The 17,046-nt window shown below is 31.7% G+C and overlaps 1 protein-coding gene across 5 annotated transcripts in view; it reads right to left on the reverse strand.

Annotated features, from left to right (window-relative positions):
- Window positions 1–3,965: 3,965 nt before the first annotated feature.
- Window positions 3,966–17,046, reverse strand: part of Atg18a (Autophagy-related 18a) — a 28,317-nt gene continuing 15,236 nt past the window's right edge. Inside the window, exons 3-9 of one of the 5 annotated variants that reach the window (XM_088202777.1) lie at window positions 15,493–15,583; window positions 11,273–11,467; window positions 10,926–11,200; window positions 10,693–10,863; window positions 6,910–7,079; window positions 5,975–6,028; window positions 4,258–4,585 (exon numbers count right to left, since the gene is read on the reverse strand). In XM_088202777.1, the coding sequence (XP_088058903.1) occupies window positions 4,482–4,585; window positions 5,975–6,028; window positions 6,910–7,079; window positions 10,693–10,863; window positions 10,926–11,200; window positions 11,273–11,467; window positions 15,493–15,583 (1,060 nt within the window). In that variant the 3' untranslated portion in view covers window positions 4,258–4,481. Of the gene's footprint in view, window positions 4,586–5,968; window positions 6,029–6,909; window positions 7,080–10,692; window positions 10,864–10,925; window positions 11,201–11,272; window positions 11,468–15,492; window positions 15,584–17,046 lie in introns of all 5 variants that reach the window. The other 4 variants (XM_088202776.1, XM_088202778.1, XM_088202780.1 and 1 more) reach the window with 4 other exon arrangements.

Consider the following 17,046-nt stretch of genomic DNA (forward strand, 5'->3'; position numbering starts at 1 on the left):
GCGTACGAAGGTATTTAGTATTATTTTTATAAATAAAATTTCTGTTTGTTAATTTTATTTATTATATCTAATAATATTAAAGCATTTACTTTTCAGCACTTCTATTTTAATAATTGTTATGACACTGACTTTCATTATAATGATTATTTTGAGTTTTTTCAATATTAAATCTCCGATTTATAAACAATTTAACATGTACACTGAGTGTACATCATAGGAGCGCGTGTACTTTTTTGCTCGAATGTGATGGTTAACACTAGGTTTACGGGTATAAACCTGTCAATTTAACAGGTGTCATTAAAAATATGTATATAGTGACCAGATTTTCAAATATAAAATGTTTCCAAAATAAAAATAGTGTTAATATATTTGCATTGTTTAAATATAAAAAGGAGTAAAAAAAACCCAGAAAAAATACTGTTTGATACAAATCAAATCGGAAACCCGTCAATATGACGGGTGGCGTAAACATAGTGTTAAGAAGAAACTCAATTTGCTAGTTACCGAACGTCCATTTGTTGTTCAAAGCCAAACCTAACCTAAACGTATTAATCAAATCCATTGAAAGTTATAAAACAAACTACAGTTTTTAGACTTTCATTAGGATTGGTTTAATTTATTTTAACACATTGAATACCATGTGCACAATTTTGTGCTTTTCGTCACTTCAACTTCATATAACAAAATCACAAGTTAAACCGCGTATTTACCGTAATGTGTGTTTAAAATTTAGTGCTCTAGTTTTAAAAAAATTAATGCTTTAGCCAAAGATGTTACTAATATTTGCTAACTAAAAAATCGATATCCAAAATTCCAGAGGTTCAAAACTCAGGTAAAAAAATCGTTTCAAGGCAGTGTTTACAGATTTTTTCTATAAATATATCCTACATATAATATATTCGTAATAATTAAATCAGTTTTTCATAAAACTGTGAATCGCGTTTCAAGAAAATAAAAATGTATTTAAATAATTTTTAACACTTTATGGTCAACCGTGCAACTTTCACATTTTGTTTGATATTTGCATAAGGTAACAAACAGATGTAAAACGCACACTCATAAAAACTTATTTTAATATTATTTATATGTATTATATATTTTAACACTAATGTAATTTTAAATTTATATTTGTCTTGTATGGACTCAGTTTTTCTGAAATACGGAGTTTTCATTCTAGGATTGCCTTTTGTTCAAACTATTGCCATAATTAATAGTAAAGCTAACCATTTCTTTTAATTCCGAGACTATAACATATCCCCATTTTCACGAGTGAACCGTCTCCATCACAGTTGGAACGCTCCGAAACAAGCGTTCCCACTGTGACGGCGCCGACACGATTTTATTGCTTTTGATGTGAATTTTTGACTTCTGAGAAGTGATAATTGTTTTTTGCACTCTCCTATTGACCAAAATTTGGTTTGAATATACTTAAAACTCTAATATTAGAAGTCCACAGTAATATCAGTAAGGATAGCTATCATATTTTTAAAACAGTGTAATATCGAAGTGCAGTCAAACTATGGAGCAATATGCAAGATTCGACATCTGTCTACTTCTTCTTCTGCTTATTTCATCTGAGAGATAAGTTGGGTTAGTTTGTATTTTGGATGAAATGAAAGTTCTAAAACTATAATTAGTATTAGAACTTTCATTAGGTTAGGTTTGGTTTAGAACAGCATATAAAAAGCATATATATTTGGTTTAAAATATGTGTTCGCTTAGTGCAGCATATAATTTCATCAGTTAAATTATATTTTCGCTAGTAGAAATATATATCTACTGGTGAAAATATATTTAGACTTCACTGTAACATTTATACATAAATAAATAATGATAAGTATATAAATGTATATATTACTACATATGAAAAAGTTGAAATCATATAATTTTACTAGCAACTGCTAAATAAATTATATTTTCACTGGTAAATATATATCTACCGGAAAATTTATTCCGATATGTCTTCACTGAAATGATATTATTTTCCGGATAGATTTTATTTGAGGGATAACCCTAGAATTTCTGATTTAGAATCAGGAACGTCCTTTCAGTTTTTTCTAATATTTCTACTTCATTAAGATTCATAGTATGTATTCAATTAAATGACATGCATTTTTCTGACCAAATTCAAGGGGAAGGGGGGCAGATGCCTTCACTTCTCCCTCCCACTCAAATGACCTGGATTTTTATTACTTTGTTCATCATTGTTATTGATATGATGCATGAGAAACTGGAATCAAAACATGTAACGTGTATCGAAATTTTTACGCTGTCAATAGTATCAAAGTTGAAGTCGTGCGAATATCGCCGCGTGAATCGACCGTTATGTGTTAAAAATAAAGAAATTATTGTAGAAGTCAGTATGGTATTTGTTTTTTTTTAAATATATTTCATCATAAACTGTATCGTTTTTTTTTTTTAAATATTCATATTTGGTAATTTTAAACATAATTTTTTTTTATTTTATTGATATGCAATCTACGCAGTTTGACGATTACTGATTTTACCATTGTGAATGTAAAAAACGATCATTAAAAAACCGTATTTTAAAATTGACGTTAAAACGTTAACTAAATAAAAAGTTGCGGTGGTTCCGTTCATGAACAATACAATTTTACTGATACTTAATAGAAAAAATGTAAATCAATATATTTTAAATTACATTTATACTAGCGAAAATATAAATTTATTTGCTTTGCTACGGTGATTCCGAAAGTCTGGATTGCCCTTATTTATTCAGAAATTCTTGTGTTCCAAATATAACAATGATTCTCGTGTTTTTGTTTGATATGCATATTTGTTCGATTGTCGCTTTCTACTAGTCGATTGTGTACGATTTGAAGTGTTGACTTATTTCACGGTTTATGTACGGAACGAAGCTTATAAAAGTGCAATTCATGTATGATCACCGTCTTTGTGTTAAAAACTGAAACATCATTTCTTGGATTTCAAGACAATTTAAATGAAACTATGCAAAGATGTTTTTATGTTGTTTTATTGATTTATTTTAACATTTTTTTTCAAACACATGATCGTAGATGTAGTAAATAAGGTCATGTCATTCGTCTTTTACATACATTTCGTGTCATTTTTTTTATTAATTAAAAACAATGCTCTCAGTGACGTTCGGCTAGAAACAGAAGATCACCCGTAAATCATCGGACACTACATAAATCTGCGGCGAGCAGGTGATCTCCTATTGCGCAAAATTATTGCACCATCTTTACAATAATAATAAATAAGAAGAATCCGCACATTGTTGGCATTCATATGGGAGATTGTCTATTTAGAAACGATACAGTTGTACATTATTTACAATATGAGAGAGAGAGAAAGCTTTGGATTGAGTTAACAATTTTCTTAAAGGTGATACAAAATATATTTTCAAACATTTGAATTTTATACATATAAAACATATACACTCTTTTGGTCCGAATTGGAGATAAACTATTGCTTTTGATTAGAACAAAACAGTGACTTCAGTCGTTCTTAATCATTCCAGAATATGAAGATCTTTGATTATTAACACTACAAAAGATCTTCGCAAACTTAGAATTTGTCTAAATCGTTAACGGAATCCAAGCGCAACAAATCGTCATTATCTTAAGGCTATTTCGCAAGGAACGCGACAATATCAACAGAGGTTCAACATCTTTGGCGATTTACCGTGCGAAAATATCACTATTTACAATTTATGTATATACTTGGCTTGATTTAATAACAAAAGCCTAATTGCGACAACTTGCTATACAAAACTCATATTTTTTTATTACAACCTACTCGCCTAAGTTTGAATTTAATTGAAATAATAACGCTAATGTCGTCCGATTCGAGGTCAGTCTTCGTATCGATGGAGAGCGCATCCGAAAATAAAATATAAAGCGAAAACTACCGGAAGCACTTTATAAGACAAAAATTAATCTTTGGGTGTGCCACAATTTCAACTATAAACATCACGGATATGATTCTTAAAATTTATAAGAACGCTATATGTTTTTTTTTTCAATGGACGAGGATATAGAACTATAGCTAATAAAAATATTTAACTCTAATGTTATATTTACATTTTTTTATAATAGTTTTTCATAAGTCTTTATTTAACTTTTTTTGCGGTTGTTATTTTATAATTACAGTATAATTATTATGTATATATACAAATAATACATAAATAATTCTCCCGCAAACACATGTCAAGAAAAAAATTATTCTATAATATATATATATATATATATATAATAACAAGATATACAAAATGAATTGAGATGATACAATGATATAATAAATTAAAAACATTCACATTATATTAAAATCCTAACATACATATTGTTACGCCTAAACATGTGTTTTTTTTTCATAAAATTTATTAAATGAATTGCAGAAAAATAAAAGTATCATATATAAAAAAAAAATTAACAGCCTAGCGATTCGTCGCGCCGTCCCTCTGATTATGCACCGATATGAAGTTGGAAGATCCGTCGGCTTCATGCCGTGGTGACGGGCGGAAATTCTTTGTCGTCGCCAAAATTGAAGCCGGCCGGCGGCGGAGATTCGACGGCAGTAGACATTTCATGGAACTTTTCAGAATCTGCACGATCAGCACCAAAGCCAAAATAACAAGTCATAGTAAATTAATAAAATAACACAAAATACATAACAAATACATTAGTTGATAAATAAAATAAGAATGCTTTGAAGGAAATGTTAATAGATTGAACTCAAATTACGCAGAAAAATTGCACCTAAAATTCTATAAAAACATACATACAAAAATAGTTAATGAAGATAATCAAAACCGATTAAGAAATGAAATTTATAGCTTAAAAATTAAAAGCAAATCTATAAGTGAACAACTGGATTTATTTACTGCAAAGAATGTGAGTTTATTAATTTATTTATTAAAGCAAAACCCTCATGACCTAACAGGGTACTCCAATGAACATAAAATACAATTAAACGATATGTAACGGAACAGCTCCTAATAGCTGCCAATGAACAGACAATGACAGCGTATTAAGAAGATGGATGACTACTGTCATAGGCGAGTGTGCAAAACTCTTTTGACGCGCTGGGGTACATGAAAAATTAATAACCAAACTCTTCATATAAAGTATCTTTCATGAGAGAATATTTGGCCTGAGGCTGATTCAAAATTAAAAATCCATTTCGAGATTGCTGCCGATTATGTTATAAAAGACGTGAAACACTGATTTTCGAAGTGGAATGTGTTCCTTATAACAAATCCGAGCATCAAACAGATTATCAAACTTTAAATGACTTTATCCTTAATTTTTTTTTTACAAACTCAAATTATTTTATTTACAGTATTATCAAAATAAAATTAAAAGTGTTAGTAAATTTGAAGAATCGCCATTTCGCAAAATTTGCCATACAAATTTTCTTCAAAGCACTCCTATAAAAAAATAATATACTAACTACAAATTCATATATTAAATAAAAATACATATTTTGTTGAAACACGTAATCAAAGTACGTTTTTCACAAAATTCGTTTGCCTTTTTAACATATAAAATATAAATATATATACAGAATATAATAATACAATATAATTTGTTAGTGGGGGCTGTAGGATGTTAAATAAAAATGTGTAAAAAGGATATAGAAAAAAATAAAATAAGGATTGGTCCTTCATAAAAAAAATAGTATTAATAAAACATGATTTGGGAGTTAATATGATAGTGTCTTTGTGTACAATTAAAAACACATATAAATAAGCATTAAAAGTGGTTTCAGTCTGTCTGTGTAATACAAAAAACCTAAGCTGTTATATATATATATATACATAATAATATATATAAAAAGCCAATTATATGTATGTATAATATGTATATTGATATACAGGAAAAAATAATTAAAAAAAATTGTTATCAAAACATAATAATGACAAGTAAATTAAAATGAACTGAGAGTGAGGAGGGTTTGTATGGAGTTTCTTTTTCAAAATACTGACCAGTACCTGACATATGATTGGGGTCACGACCTCGCAGCGCCCCAGCGTAAGTGTTGCCTCCTTGAAACACAAAAAAGTTTGCTACAAAACGACGCGTTTAAGTCATTAAAAAAAAGAAAAACAAAAAACGGGAATCCACCATCAGCTCAACACATCATTTCCTATAATAATCCTATCGTTTGTGACTATGAAATTTGTTCACAAATTAGAGTAAATAAGCAAATAAAATAATAATATGTCCTGTCAGCATTATTGAATATATTTAGATGTGTACTTTTGGGATGTTGCCTACACAGGAAAAGGATGACAAGGAGCATATGTATTAAAATGTTCATATAAATAAATATATACAAAAAAAAAATATACTCAAAGGGAGAAATTAAATTGAATGGTTAATAATAAATTATAAATATAAATACGAATGTATGGCAAAACGATGTTGCAAAACAGCGCATATATTTCAGAACGCTGATTGCGTGCACGAATGCCACTTTATTTTTGATTTGGGCAAATAATAAATAAAAACGAAAAAAAAGACCCCCACCTTTAAAACGAATATTCCATACGCAATACTTACTCGTTGAATTTTATGCACATATTCATAATACCGGATAATATATAAGCAAAAAAGTGTCTATAATTCAACGCGTAAACACTGCCATAGAAACAATTATACATATCAAAAGAAGCAACTGAAAAATAAACCAATTAAACACAGGAATGTGTAATGTGATGAAGCAGACTTCACACATTCCTAAAGTAATAAATCTATTACCTGTAAACCGTACTTTATAGCAAAATACAAAAATTTGTTCACAGTTGTAAGATAAATATGAATCGTATAAAAGGTGGTATAACATTAACGTAGTTTTTTTCATATTTACCTTGTTGTTTTTTTTGATTATTTTACAATTACCGGAAGCTGTCCAAATAGTGCTTACCCTTGCCGGTCGCAGGCAGTGTCTGCGTCGGCGGGCTCGCGGTCGTCTGTTTGCCGCAAATGCGATGCTGCTTCACCAGCGGACAGTCACCGCCTTCTATGGAGTCTAACGCGTATATATATAGAAAGCCCTCGGCCGACGCCACCAGCAGCCGCAGTTGTTTAGAAAGGCTGAAACGTAAAAATTATGGTTTAGATCATCAAGGCAATGAATAAAATGTGCAAAATTCTGCTGTGATGGTAGAATTAGATTTATACTCATCGGCGTCAATTAAAGAGGTATGGACATTTTCTTAAAAAAAAACATTTAATGCAATTGTTACCGGTAGGGATTCCAATCCCGGGCCAAAATTTTGATCCCGGGATTTCGGTATTGCAATTAGTCGATCCCGGGACCAGTCCCGGGATAATTTTCATGCTATTTTATCGATAAAAATAATTTAAAATGAATAATACAATATATTTTTACATCTGTTTTTTATAACGTACAATGTATAAAGTACGTATAATTTTAGTCTTGGACTTAAAATAGAAAATAATATAATAAAAATAAAAAAGGGAAGGTCTTATATATTTATTTGAGAAGAAAAAAATGAACTTTTGACAATGTATGCACATAGGTATGTACATTCATACAGAATTAATTGAAAACATTATTTTGAATAAAACTCACGAAGTAACATCAAAGCATCAAGTGTTTTATCATTTAGCCTTGATCTGATTTTGGTTCTTAAGCAGCCTGCTGCTGAAAAAGCACGTTCAGACTCACAGTCTCAAAGATTCACAGATGACACGTGCAACTCGCGCAAGTTTGTACACGAAATATAATGTTGTCAATAATAATTCGATTGTGCTTGATAAATCAACCAATCCGAAAAATTCGGGATTATGTTTTATAATCCCGGGACTCATCGGGTATTGAAAATCGTTCGGGATCCCGGGATTGGAATCCCTAGTTACCGGTGATGATACATTGATCAGAGGGATATAGAAAGAGTTATTCATTGTTCACAGGATGACTCAATATTAAACGTCGAAGATATGACTTAAATAATAAAACTGCAATTATTAGGTATTTACATGTTATCTTATATGAATATTTCTATAAAAAAATATATTTTAGATATTAAAATTGGATTATTACAACATATGAATGTGACAAAAATAAACATTCTGTCAAAATATCAAGCATCAATTTTCAGTGTGATTTTTACAATGCTTGAGAGTGACGTCTGTGTGCAAATGTTTTAGACTGTTTTTTTTTTTATATCATTTACGTTTTTGCTATGTATTATAAAACCCTTATAATTTTAAAAGAAAAAGAATGGCTGGAATACAAAACGTGAAGATGAATATGATAATGGTGCTGCCAAATTTAAAATAAAGACGTTGGAAAGTAATATTATAAATCAAAATCCAGAACTAATTGATGATAAACCGAAAAAATATGCAATCACACATGTCATCAATTAGGTTGTTTATTTTAATTTTAGTTGAAGAATGCTCACTTCCGAGATAAGTTCATCAAGACACTGCCACAGCAAAATAAGGCAGTTTATCTGCATGACACGAAAATAAGCCAAGCTGAAGCAACAAAAAACTGAAGGTGCGGTCAATACAGGCGATAAAATGACGAATAAATTCAGCAGCAATTACATTTTATATTATTAATGGAGATGTTGGATATAGCAGTAGTATGGTCAGAAAAATATCCGCGATGAAAACAAAACAACAGCAAATCGATGTAAATATTTAATATTAGCAAAACCTAATAAAAAAAATAATTAAAATATTGGAGTAAAATTCTTGACACTAGATTTACGGAACCCGTCAAATTGATGGGTTTTGTGATTTGTATCAAACAGTATTTTTTACGACTTTTTATATTTGAACAATCCAAATACTGTAACACTATTTTTATTTTCGAAAATATCAAGTTATTTTAATAATAGAAATTAATGATTACTTCACACAAACATAAAAATAGTTTATAAATAAAACAATATGTTATTTTATTTTCTTTCTAGCGGGCGACTAGGAATAGTTACGTAGTCGACGCGTTGGCTACCCCTGCTATAAATCTATATATTTTTAGTGACACCCGATGTTAATAATATGCGCATTATAAATTACTATTTTTTTATACATTTTTACATGTACACTGAATGTACATCACAGGAGCATGCGATTTTTTTTGCACTGAAATGTCCGATTCAAAGGTATTGCATCACTCTTTCGTACATACTTTAAAAAAAAAAGCGGCCTAGCACATCACTGATGAAATTTAAAAAAAATAGGATATTGTGTATACATCACTGAATCGCTATTAGCCGAGTTACTTGATTCATACCAAGCATTTTTAACAAATATAGCGTCATAAAAAATTACTGATCAATTTTTGAATGAAGTCGTAAATGGCCCAGAAGTGCTTGAACGAATGATTATCACGTCAAAACAAAGGTGTAATTGTTACAATGCCATTGTAACAATGGCAGTGCCCTAAAGAGCCAAAACCAAAAAAAAGGACGTCAAGTTCGATCAAATATCAAGGTTCTCCGCACTGCATAATAAATATTTTTATTTAAATTAACCCGTTGAGTAGTAAGCTAAACGATACAATTGTTAATTTTTATTAATATACATACACCTGAGAGTGAGTTAATTTCCCCATACTTTTTTGTATTATATTATTGTTTTAATAAATTATTTTAACACTTTCTATTATAAAATTTTGTTAATTTATTTTACATATTTTTATATCAACCAATTACACCAGATAGTTACATATTTACATACATAACTGAAGAAATAAAAAAATATTATATTTAAAATTGATTTAACCCTTTGAACGCGTTAATCAAAAATAATATTTTATTGTTTTTTTTTTTTGAAAAATGCAAATTTTAACTTGATACTGTGTTTAAATGTTCTGATTTTTTAATTTTTATTCATTTAAAATGATATTTTATGTTTATTCACAAAAAAAAGTTTTTTCTTGAAAAGCATTTTTTTACTGATTTTTGCGTAGAGATAAAAAATCAATTGGGCGACTTTAGTCGCATTCCGCGTTCAAAGGGTTAATGTAAATAATTTCTATAAAAAATAGTACCATTAAATTAAAGAGTAGGAGATAAATGAATATATTTTTATAATAATTTAATAAAAAATATTGAGAGCCCCTGAATTGATATGAAAAAATCCGCATAAGCCGAATAATAAATAAAAAAAAATTTATTAAAACATACTGATACAAAAAAGTAGTAAAATAAATCAAAGCAATAAAATGTCGAGAACATTGATTTTTTTCTATAATTTACTATAAATGCAATATAAAATAATAATAAATAAATAACAGCAGAAATAATTATAGTAAACTAACTAACTCCCAGGCGTATACTAACAAATTAACAAATGTGTATAAATTAACTCACTACTCAACACTAGACGGTTAACGGAAACTTATCTCGACAGAATCAAAAGCACTATGTAGAGAGAAAGAGTCAACAGGTCGAATGCATTTAAACAATTGGAAATTTGAAGAACTCCTAAAGAAGTGGAATAATCTTTCGACAATCAGCCTCCATAGATTACAAACTGTCTGAGACTTAATTAAGTTATTTGGTCGAGGCAATTTTTTCACCATTAAACCCATAACAAACTTTGGCTTTTTAAAAATCACTATACGAATTCTTATGGAATATTGCCTTGCAGTTTTATTAATTTGAAGATAATGGTTAGAATTACACTAAAGACGCAACCAGATATAAATTTGATAACAACTTACGTAGTAATAGCGCAGACGTTCCTGACGCCTGCCACCGGTAAGTGAACACTGGCAAACGCTCGTCCTTGACTGAACACGTCAGTCACCTGAGCTGGCAAATAATTTGCGCCAGCAGACACCGCTTTGCTCAAATAACCCATCCAACTGCTGTCTTCCGACGATTGTCTGGGCCTAGAAAAATAATAGATAGAACACAAAGCACTTCTCTTAATCAAAAACAAGTTCAAACGTACATCTCCTTGGTGGGTTCGACGAGCTTGAAAACGTGCACCGTCTCGGTGTTGGAGCTGCAACACACGTACGTGGAGCACATCGAAAAGGCTAAGCTGCTGATGGACACGCAGCGTTTGACTCCGCGTCTGAACTCGTACAGGCGAGATCCGTCGGCCACGTTAAACACGCGGATCACGGTGCCCTTTTCGCTAGCGGTCGCCACGCGACTCCCGTTATGGTTGAAGGCTAACGCGGCCAGCGGAGAGTCATGTGCGGCGATCATAGTTTTGGCGTGCTGAAACAGTTTGAATTGATTATTTAAATGGTATATTGCAAAATTGAGGTGTCAAATGAAAAAGAGACGTACCAAATGATGCGCGTCGAATATTTGCACTTCTCCGATCGAATTTGAACCTGGATAGGCCAGGTAACAGTCTTCCGTAGAAGCAGATAATGAACACAGCCCTAGCGGATTTGGTGGTGTATCTCTTATTGTGTGCAACACTTTCATGTCCCGGATATTATGGATGTATAAGCTTTCCTCCAGGCACACTATTAATCTCTGAAAAAATTAAAATCAAATATTAAAGAAAATCTTATCTTCAATATTTATGAAATATTTAAGAGTGATATAAAGTTTTAACACAACTTATTACAGTACATTCATTCTACGGGGATTTCCTTCATAAAAATAACCTGTTACTACATATGTATATATCAGCGGTAGTCAAACTTTTAGAAGAAAACATTACCATAACCATTTATAAATAATTTTGAAGTTTATATATTTTTTTTTGTGTACTCTCAATGATGTAAGATAATAAAAAGTAATAATATTTAGTTGTTACAACAAAAAAAAGGTTATATTAAAAAAAAGATAAATCAAGTTATATGTAAAAAAAAACAGGTGATAAAAAATATCACTGCATTATTTTCCAATGACAATTTTTTTATTAAAAAAATAATTTTTAAATACGTTTTTTTTATTATTTAAATGTAATTATTGAGACTTACTTATTGCTAATATTAAACGGATATTCCATGAACTATTTGGGGGAAAATATGTCTGAATGGAGATAAAAATTTACAATTATAAAGAAAATCGTGTATGGAATACCTGCTTTTGTTTTCACTTCGCCAGCCATCCCTATCATTAAAAAAGGGGCCAGCAGGTGCACAAATATATAGCAATATGTGAAAGAATTAGCTATCCCAGCTGGTCTGTCTGTATTCTTTCATAATTTAACGGCTCAACTCAACAAGAGAAATAACAAGTGATTGTCGCTGGCGTTTAAATGGTTAAAAAAAGAATATCTCGTTTTATACATACATATGTGATATAGCAATTAATTGTAAATTTTTCCTTGTAACAAAACAGGCACTACCTAACTAGCGTTACAACGGTGTTAACACAATCAACAACTACTAAGTAGTTAGACAAAGTCTATTTTTAATAATTATAAATGAATATTACAGTTTACACTCAATAAATATCACTATACACGGCCTAGCTCGATTTTATTTTTAATTACTAAGCGCGACATTCATCCATGAGATAAGAAAAAACGAAGAAAACCAAATATGTGATGATCAATCAGAATTATAATAATATTATAATCACTAATTGTAATCTCCTAGACACGATGCAAATAGAAAAACACTAGGGTTCATCGACTTACACAACTGATCTATCGTGTTGGTTAAATTAATTAATACTTTTATTTTTATGTTATGGCAGCTCTACAAAATCTATAAAAAATAGTAAAAGTAAGACGACGCCCATGTTTATTTTACTAATTTATTGATTATAATTTTTTATATAAAAAAACATATTTAATACTTGTGGCAACGAAATGGTTAATTAAAGTTGTTTATTGCATGTAACGCATCAGGAAATCACATCTAAATATTTACTAATTATAATAAAAATCTTTATTAATTATTGATATATTTTTAAAACATGGCAACATTCTATAATCGAGTCACTCTCGTTCCGCATAATTACGAAATCAGCGCGACAGATGGCGTTGGCGTCGCGATTCAATTTCAAATGTCTTTGTTCGCGAACGCTCACATTTAAACGATAATTTCGCCATAATAAATTAATTCGCATTTCTATTGTTGTGAACTATATCGTTTCGGATGCGACATTGAATTGTTCTAGAGTCGATTGTTATTTTCTTTTAATTTTATTATTGATAATAATTCATTTTCGAACAATATTATCGCGATTAGAATTTTCAAGCGCAGATATGAATAATTATAGCGCACGACAGCATTATTGACAAAATAATAACATTGCGTCGCTTCCAATAGTTTGCATTCGAGCAAACGCCCATGGCTACCGAGACCAAAACAAAATGTAGCGCGAGCGGGACGGGCGATACGGGCGAGAGCGAGACGGAACTCGATCAGCTGATGGGATTTGCGACGCGGGCGTGACGTCACGCGGCTTACGACAGCGCCACTTGCGGACGCGGAGGCGATCTGTCGATAGCAAACAATGCCGAGGCAATTTTTTCAATTAAAAAATGCACATAACGGTCGATTTACCGTCCATGTGCAGCCGATTTGAATCGTCAGAGTGGCGAACACTCAAGGTCGAGCGGCGAATCGATTAGGACCGACTTTAAAAAAAAAACAATTTGAATGTTTCATATTTTCGTCCTTGATTCGCGAATTTTGGTCTAAGCGCTTCGCGAGACGAGCAGTAAAATGCGACATGGAGTCGTTTCCGCTATCGATTTTCATTTTGCTGTCCGTTCGCAATTTATTGTATTACAATGCAAATTATGCGATTTCGAACACGAACGAACGGAGTGCAATGTGGTGTTTATTGTTGTAATAATGGCAATAAAATTGACGAACGAACGTTCGTACACATACACAAAGCATACATAGTTTTCTTGGCATTCGCGCCCATGACCGTCCTCAAGGAAAAGCAATCGGTCACATTCGCTAAAGTCATTGTGTTGGCATCGATAAAAAAACACGATGTTGCCATAAATCGTATGCAACTATTAAAGTCAACATTCTAATTATTTACATTTAAATATTAATGGGAGATTTTTTAAATATAACTTTAAAAGCAGCACGTGACGAACTATTTTAATACTTGGTTAGTTCAGGGATCAACAAGTATTTCATTTCAACTGTTAAAAGATGATGGCGCTTCTCAATGAGTGTGCAATTATCGAGCAGCTGCTATTGCAAGCTTGCATATACACATACGCATTATGCACATAAAATACTATATTATGTGTTTAATTTGTAGAAATGTTACAATAATCAAAATTAAATATCCTTGTCCTCCTGACACACTCGAAACAGCATCGAATCTATCACGAAACTAAAACTTAAGTGTAATCATATCGGAATACATTTCCACCGGTGAAAATATAATTTATCTGGTAGATGCTAGTAAAATTATATGATTTAAACTTTACCTTACGTAATAATATATCATTATTTATTCACATGCGATGTATAAATGTTACAGTGAATGTATGTTATCACTATTGAAATCCAAATACATTTTCACCAGTAGTAATATATTCCTACTAGCGAAAATACAACTTGACTAAGGCACTAATATGCTGCTCTAAAATATCTATGAAACTAAATTTGACAGTTGTGAGATGTATATTTGCTGTTCAAACCCAAACTACAGGAATTAACCAAACCCAACTTGACCTAATGAAAGTTCTATAAGTAATACAAACTAAGCTAACTCAACTCTCAGGGAAAAATAAGCGGAAAAGTACAGACAGACGTCGCGTCTCACATATTGCTCTATAGTTAGTCTGCACTTGGATAGTACACAATGTTTTAAAAATAGGATAGCTATCCTTACCGATATTACTATGGACTTCTTATGTAAGAGGGCTGATCAAAGCATATTCAAATCGAAATTTGGTCAATAGGTAGGGCGAAAAACAATGCACTTCTCAGAAGTCAAAACTCCAGCAATAAAATCGTGTCGGCGCCATCGCAGTGGGAACGGAGTTACCAGCCTGAGACGATATGGACTGCGACTACTGCGACCCGCATATAATGTGTCAAATCCGTTACCTTTTTAACGAAGTTGTGATTCCGTATCGTGAATTTGCGAGCGCATAGCGCGATTATATGAGCGCAAAAAAACTGCAAACAGACCTAAATTTTTCGCCTAGTAATTAAATAACAGCTTATCTTTGGATTTGATCATATTTGTGTGAATTACTATTTTCTCATTGAATTTTATTATACCCAAATACAGAACACGATTTATTGACAAACATAACCTTGATAACTGGTTGTGTTTCATTAGAAGTAATTAAATCCCTAATTATTTTAATATATTCGATGTTTTTTAATGTAATAAAAACTATTTTTTATTATATTTTCATCTAAAGTATCCGGACCCTTCACAATATATAAACCAGTTATACAAATACTTTCATTTTTAAATTTGTGAGTTAAAATCAATACATTATGAAGGAATGCCAACTTGCGCATAATAAAATACTCCCCTTTTTAATTTCAAGTTGGCGACCCTGCATTCTAAGATTGTTTTTAATGAATATACAATAAATATTATAAACTTACAGATCTATTCAATTTGACAGCTAAAATCGTGTTGCTATAGCTGTAATTACAAATCTCGGTCCCCCTATTGAAGTGGCACACTTTCAGCTTCCTGAAACATAAAAAAAGACAAATGTCAACCGGTCGATCGAGGCGAAAGGCCGCACGGACTAGACGCATATCTATGTTTTATTGTAATAACGATATCATAAGGTGCACACACAAAAGATCCAAGGTCTCGACCGATTGTGCTGCGAGTTGCAGAGCGCTGAACCTTGGACGAAAAAGGCACCACCGTCGGCCACGATCACCAGAATGGAGAACTGAACAAAGAAACCGCGTATCGACGACCTTGACTGATACACGTCGATTCTATGCTGCGAGAAGATTAAGGATCGCCTCTTGAAAAGAGGAACGCGTTCCACATCTGGAAGAATCCGGAGCAACGGCTGAGAACATCGTGGAGATTATTCCTTTGTGGAAAAGTTTTGTTCGGTCCATGATATACTAAAGCGATGCATGTGAACGCTGCTTCACGCCGAGGGCAGCTAGCTTGCTATAATCGGCCAATCAACTCCGTAGTTAGCCAGCGATTTCAATGACTACGTACAAATCGGATTGCTCAAACAGATACATGCAAGCATGCAATGTAAGCTCATCCACAACATCTTGGATATCGCAATGAATCGACTTCAACATAAGGAGTGTTTAGTAGACCTTTCATGATCAGATTTGTCCAGCGAAGATAATTGGCTAACCTATGTCAGCAGTATGTTGCAATCAAGGGCCACTTAAATAAGAAGGAAGTTCATGTAGTTATAATAGTCCTCGTTTTTGCAATTGTAGTTGTATAACTATAATGATAGTCCTACCAATAACATGGAAGCTGATGCTTTGTAATTAATCAACTTTTATTTATATTATTTTTCAGTCTTTGATATTACACTATGTTTTAAAAATATGGTAGCTATCCTTATCGATATTACTATAGACTTTTAATATAAGAGGGGAGATCAAAGTATATTCAAACCGAATTTTGGTCAATAGGAGAGTGCAAAAACAATTATCACTTCTCAGAAGGCAAAAATTCACGTCAAAAGCAATAAAATCGTGTCGACGCCGTCGCCTTCGCAGTGGGAACGCTCGGTAACGAGCGACGGAGCCGACACGATTTTATTGCTTTTGACGTGGATTTTTGACTTCTGAGAAGTGATAATTGATTTTTGCGCTCTCTTATTGGTCAAAATTCGATTTATATGTTCCTCATTAAATTTGTAATATTATTATGAAAGTCGTAGTGCGAACGCCAGACGGCGCTAACAATAATTTTATTGCTTTTGACGTGGATTTTTGACTTCTGAGAAGTGATAATTATTTTTTGCACTCTCCTATTGGTCAAAATTCGGTTTAGATGTGCTTTATTCGACTCTCACTCCTAATATTGCTATAAAGTCTTAATATAAACGCTTGATAATTGAGCGTTTTCACCGCGTTGGCACGATTTTATTGCCTTGGACCAGGACTAGAAAAGGCGCAAAGAAAACACGACTAATTATCAGATAAATATTATGAGTA

Source organism: Plectrocnemia conspersa, unplaced genomic scaffold (genome assembly GCF_051122295.1).
Source record: "Plectrocnemia conspersa isolate PC_06_02 unplaced genomic scaffold, ASM5112229v1 ptg000013l, whole genome shotgun sequence".
Classification (NCBI taxonomy): Eukaryota; Metazoa; Arthropoda; class Insecta; order Trichoptera; family Polycentropodidae; genus Plectrocnemia; species Plectrocnemia conspersa.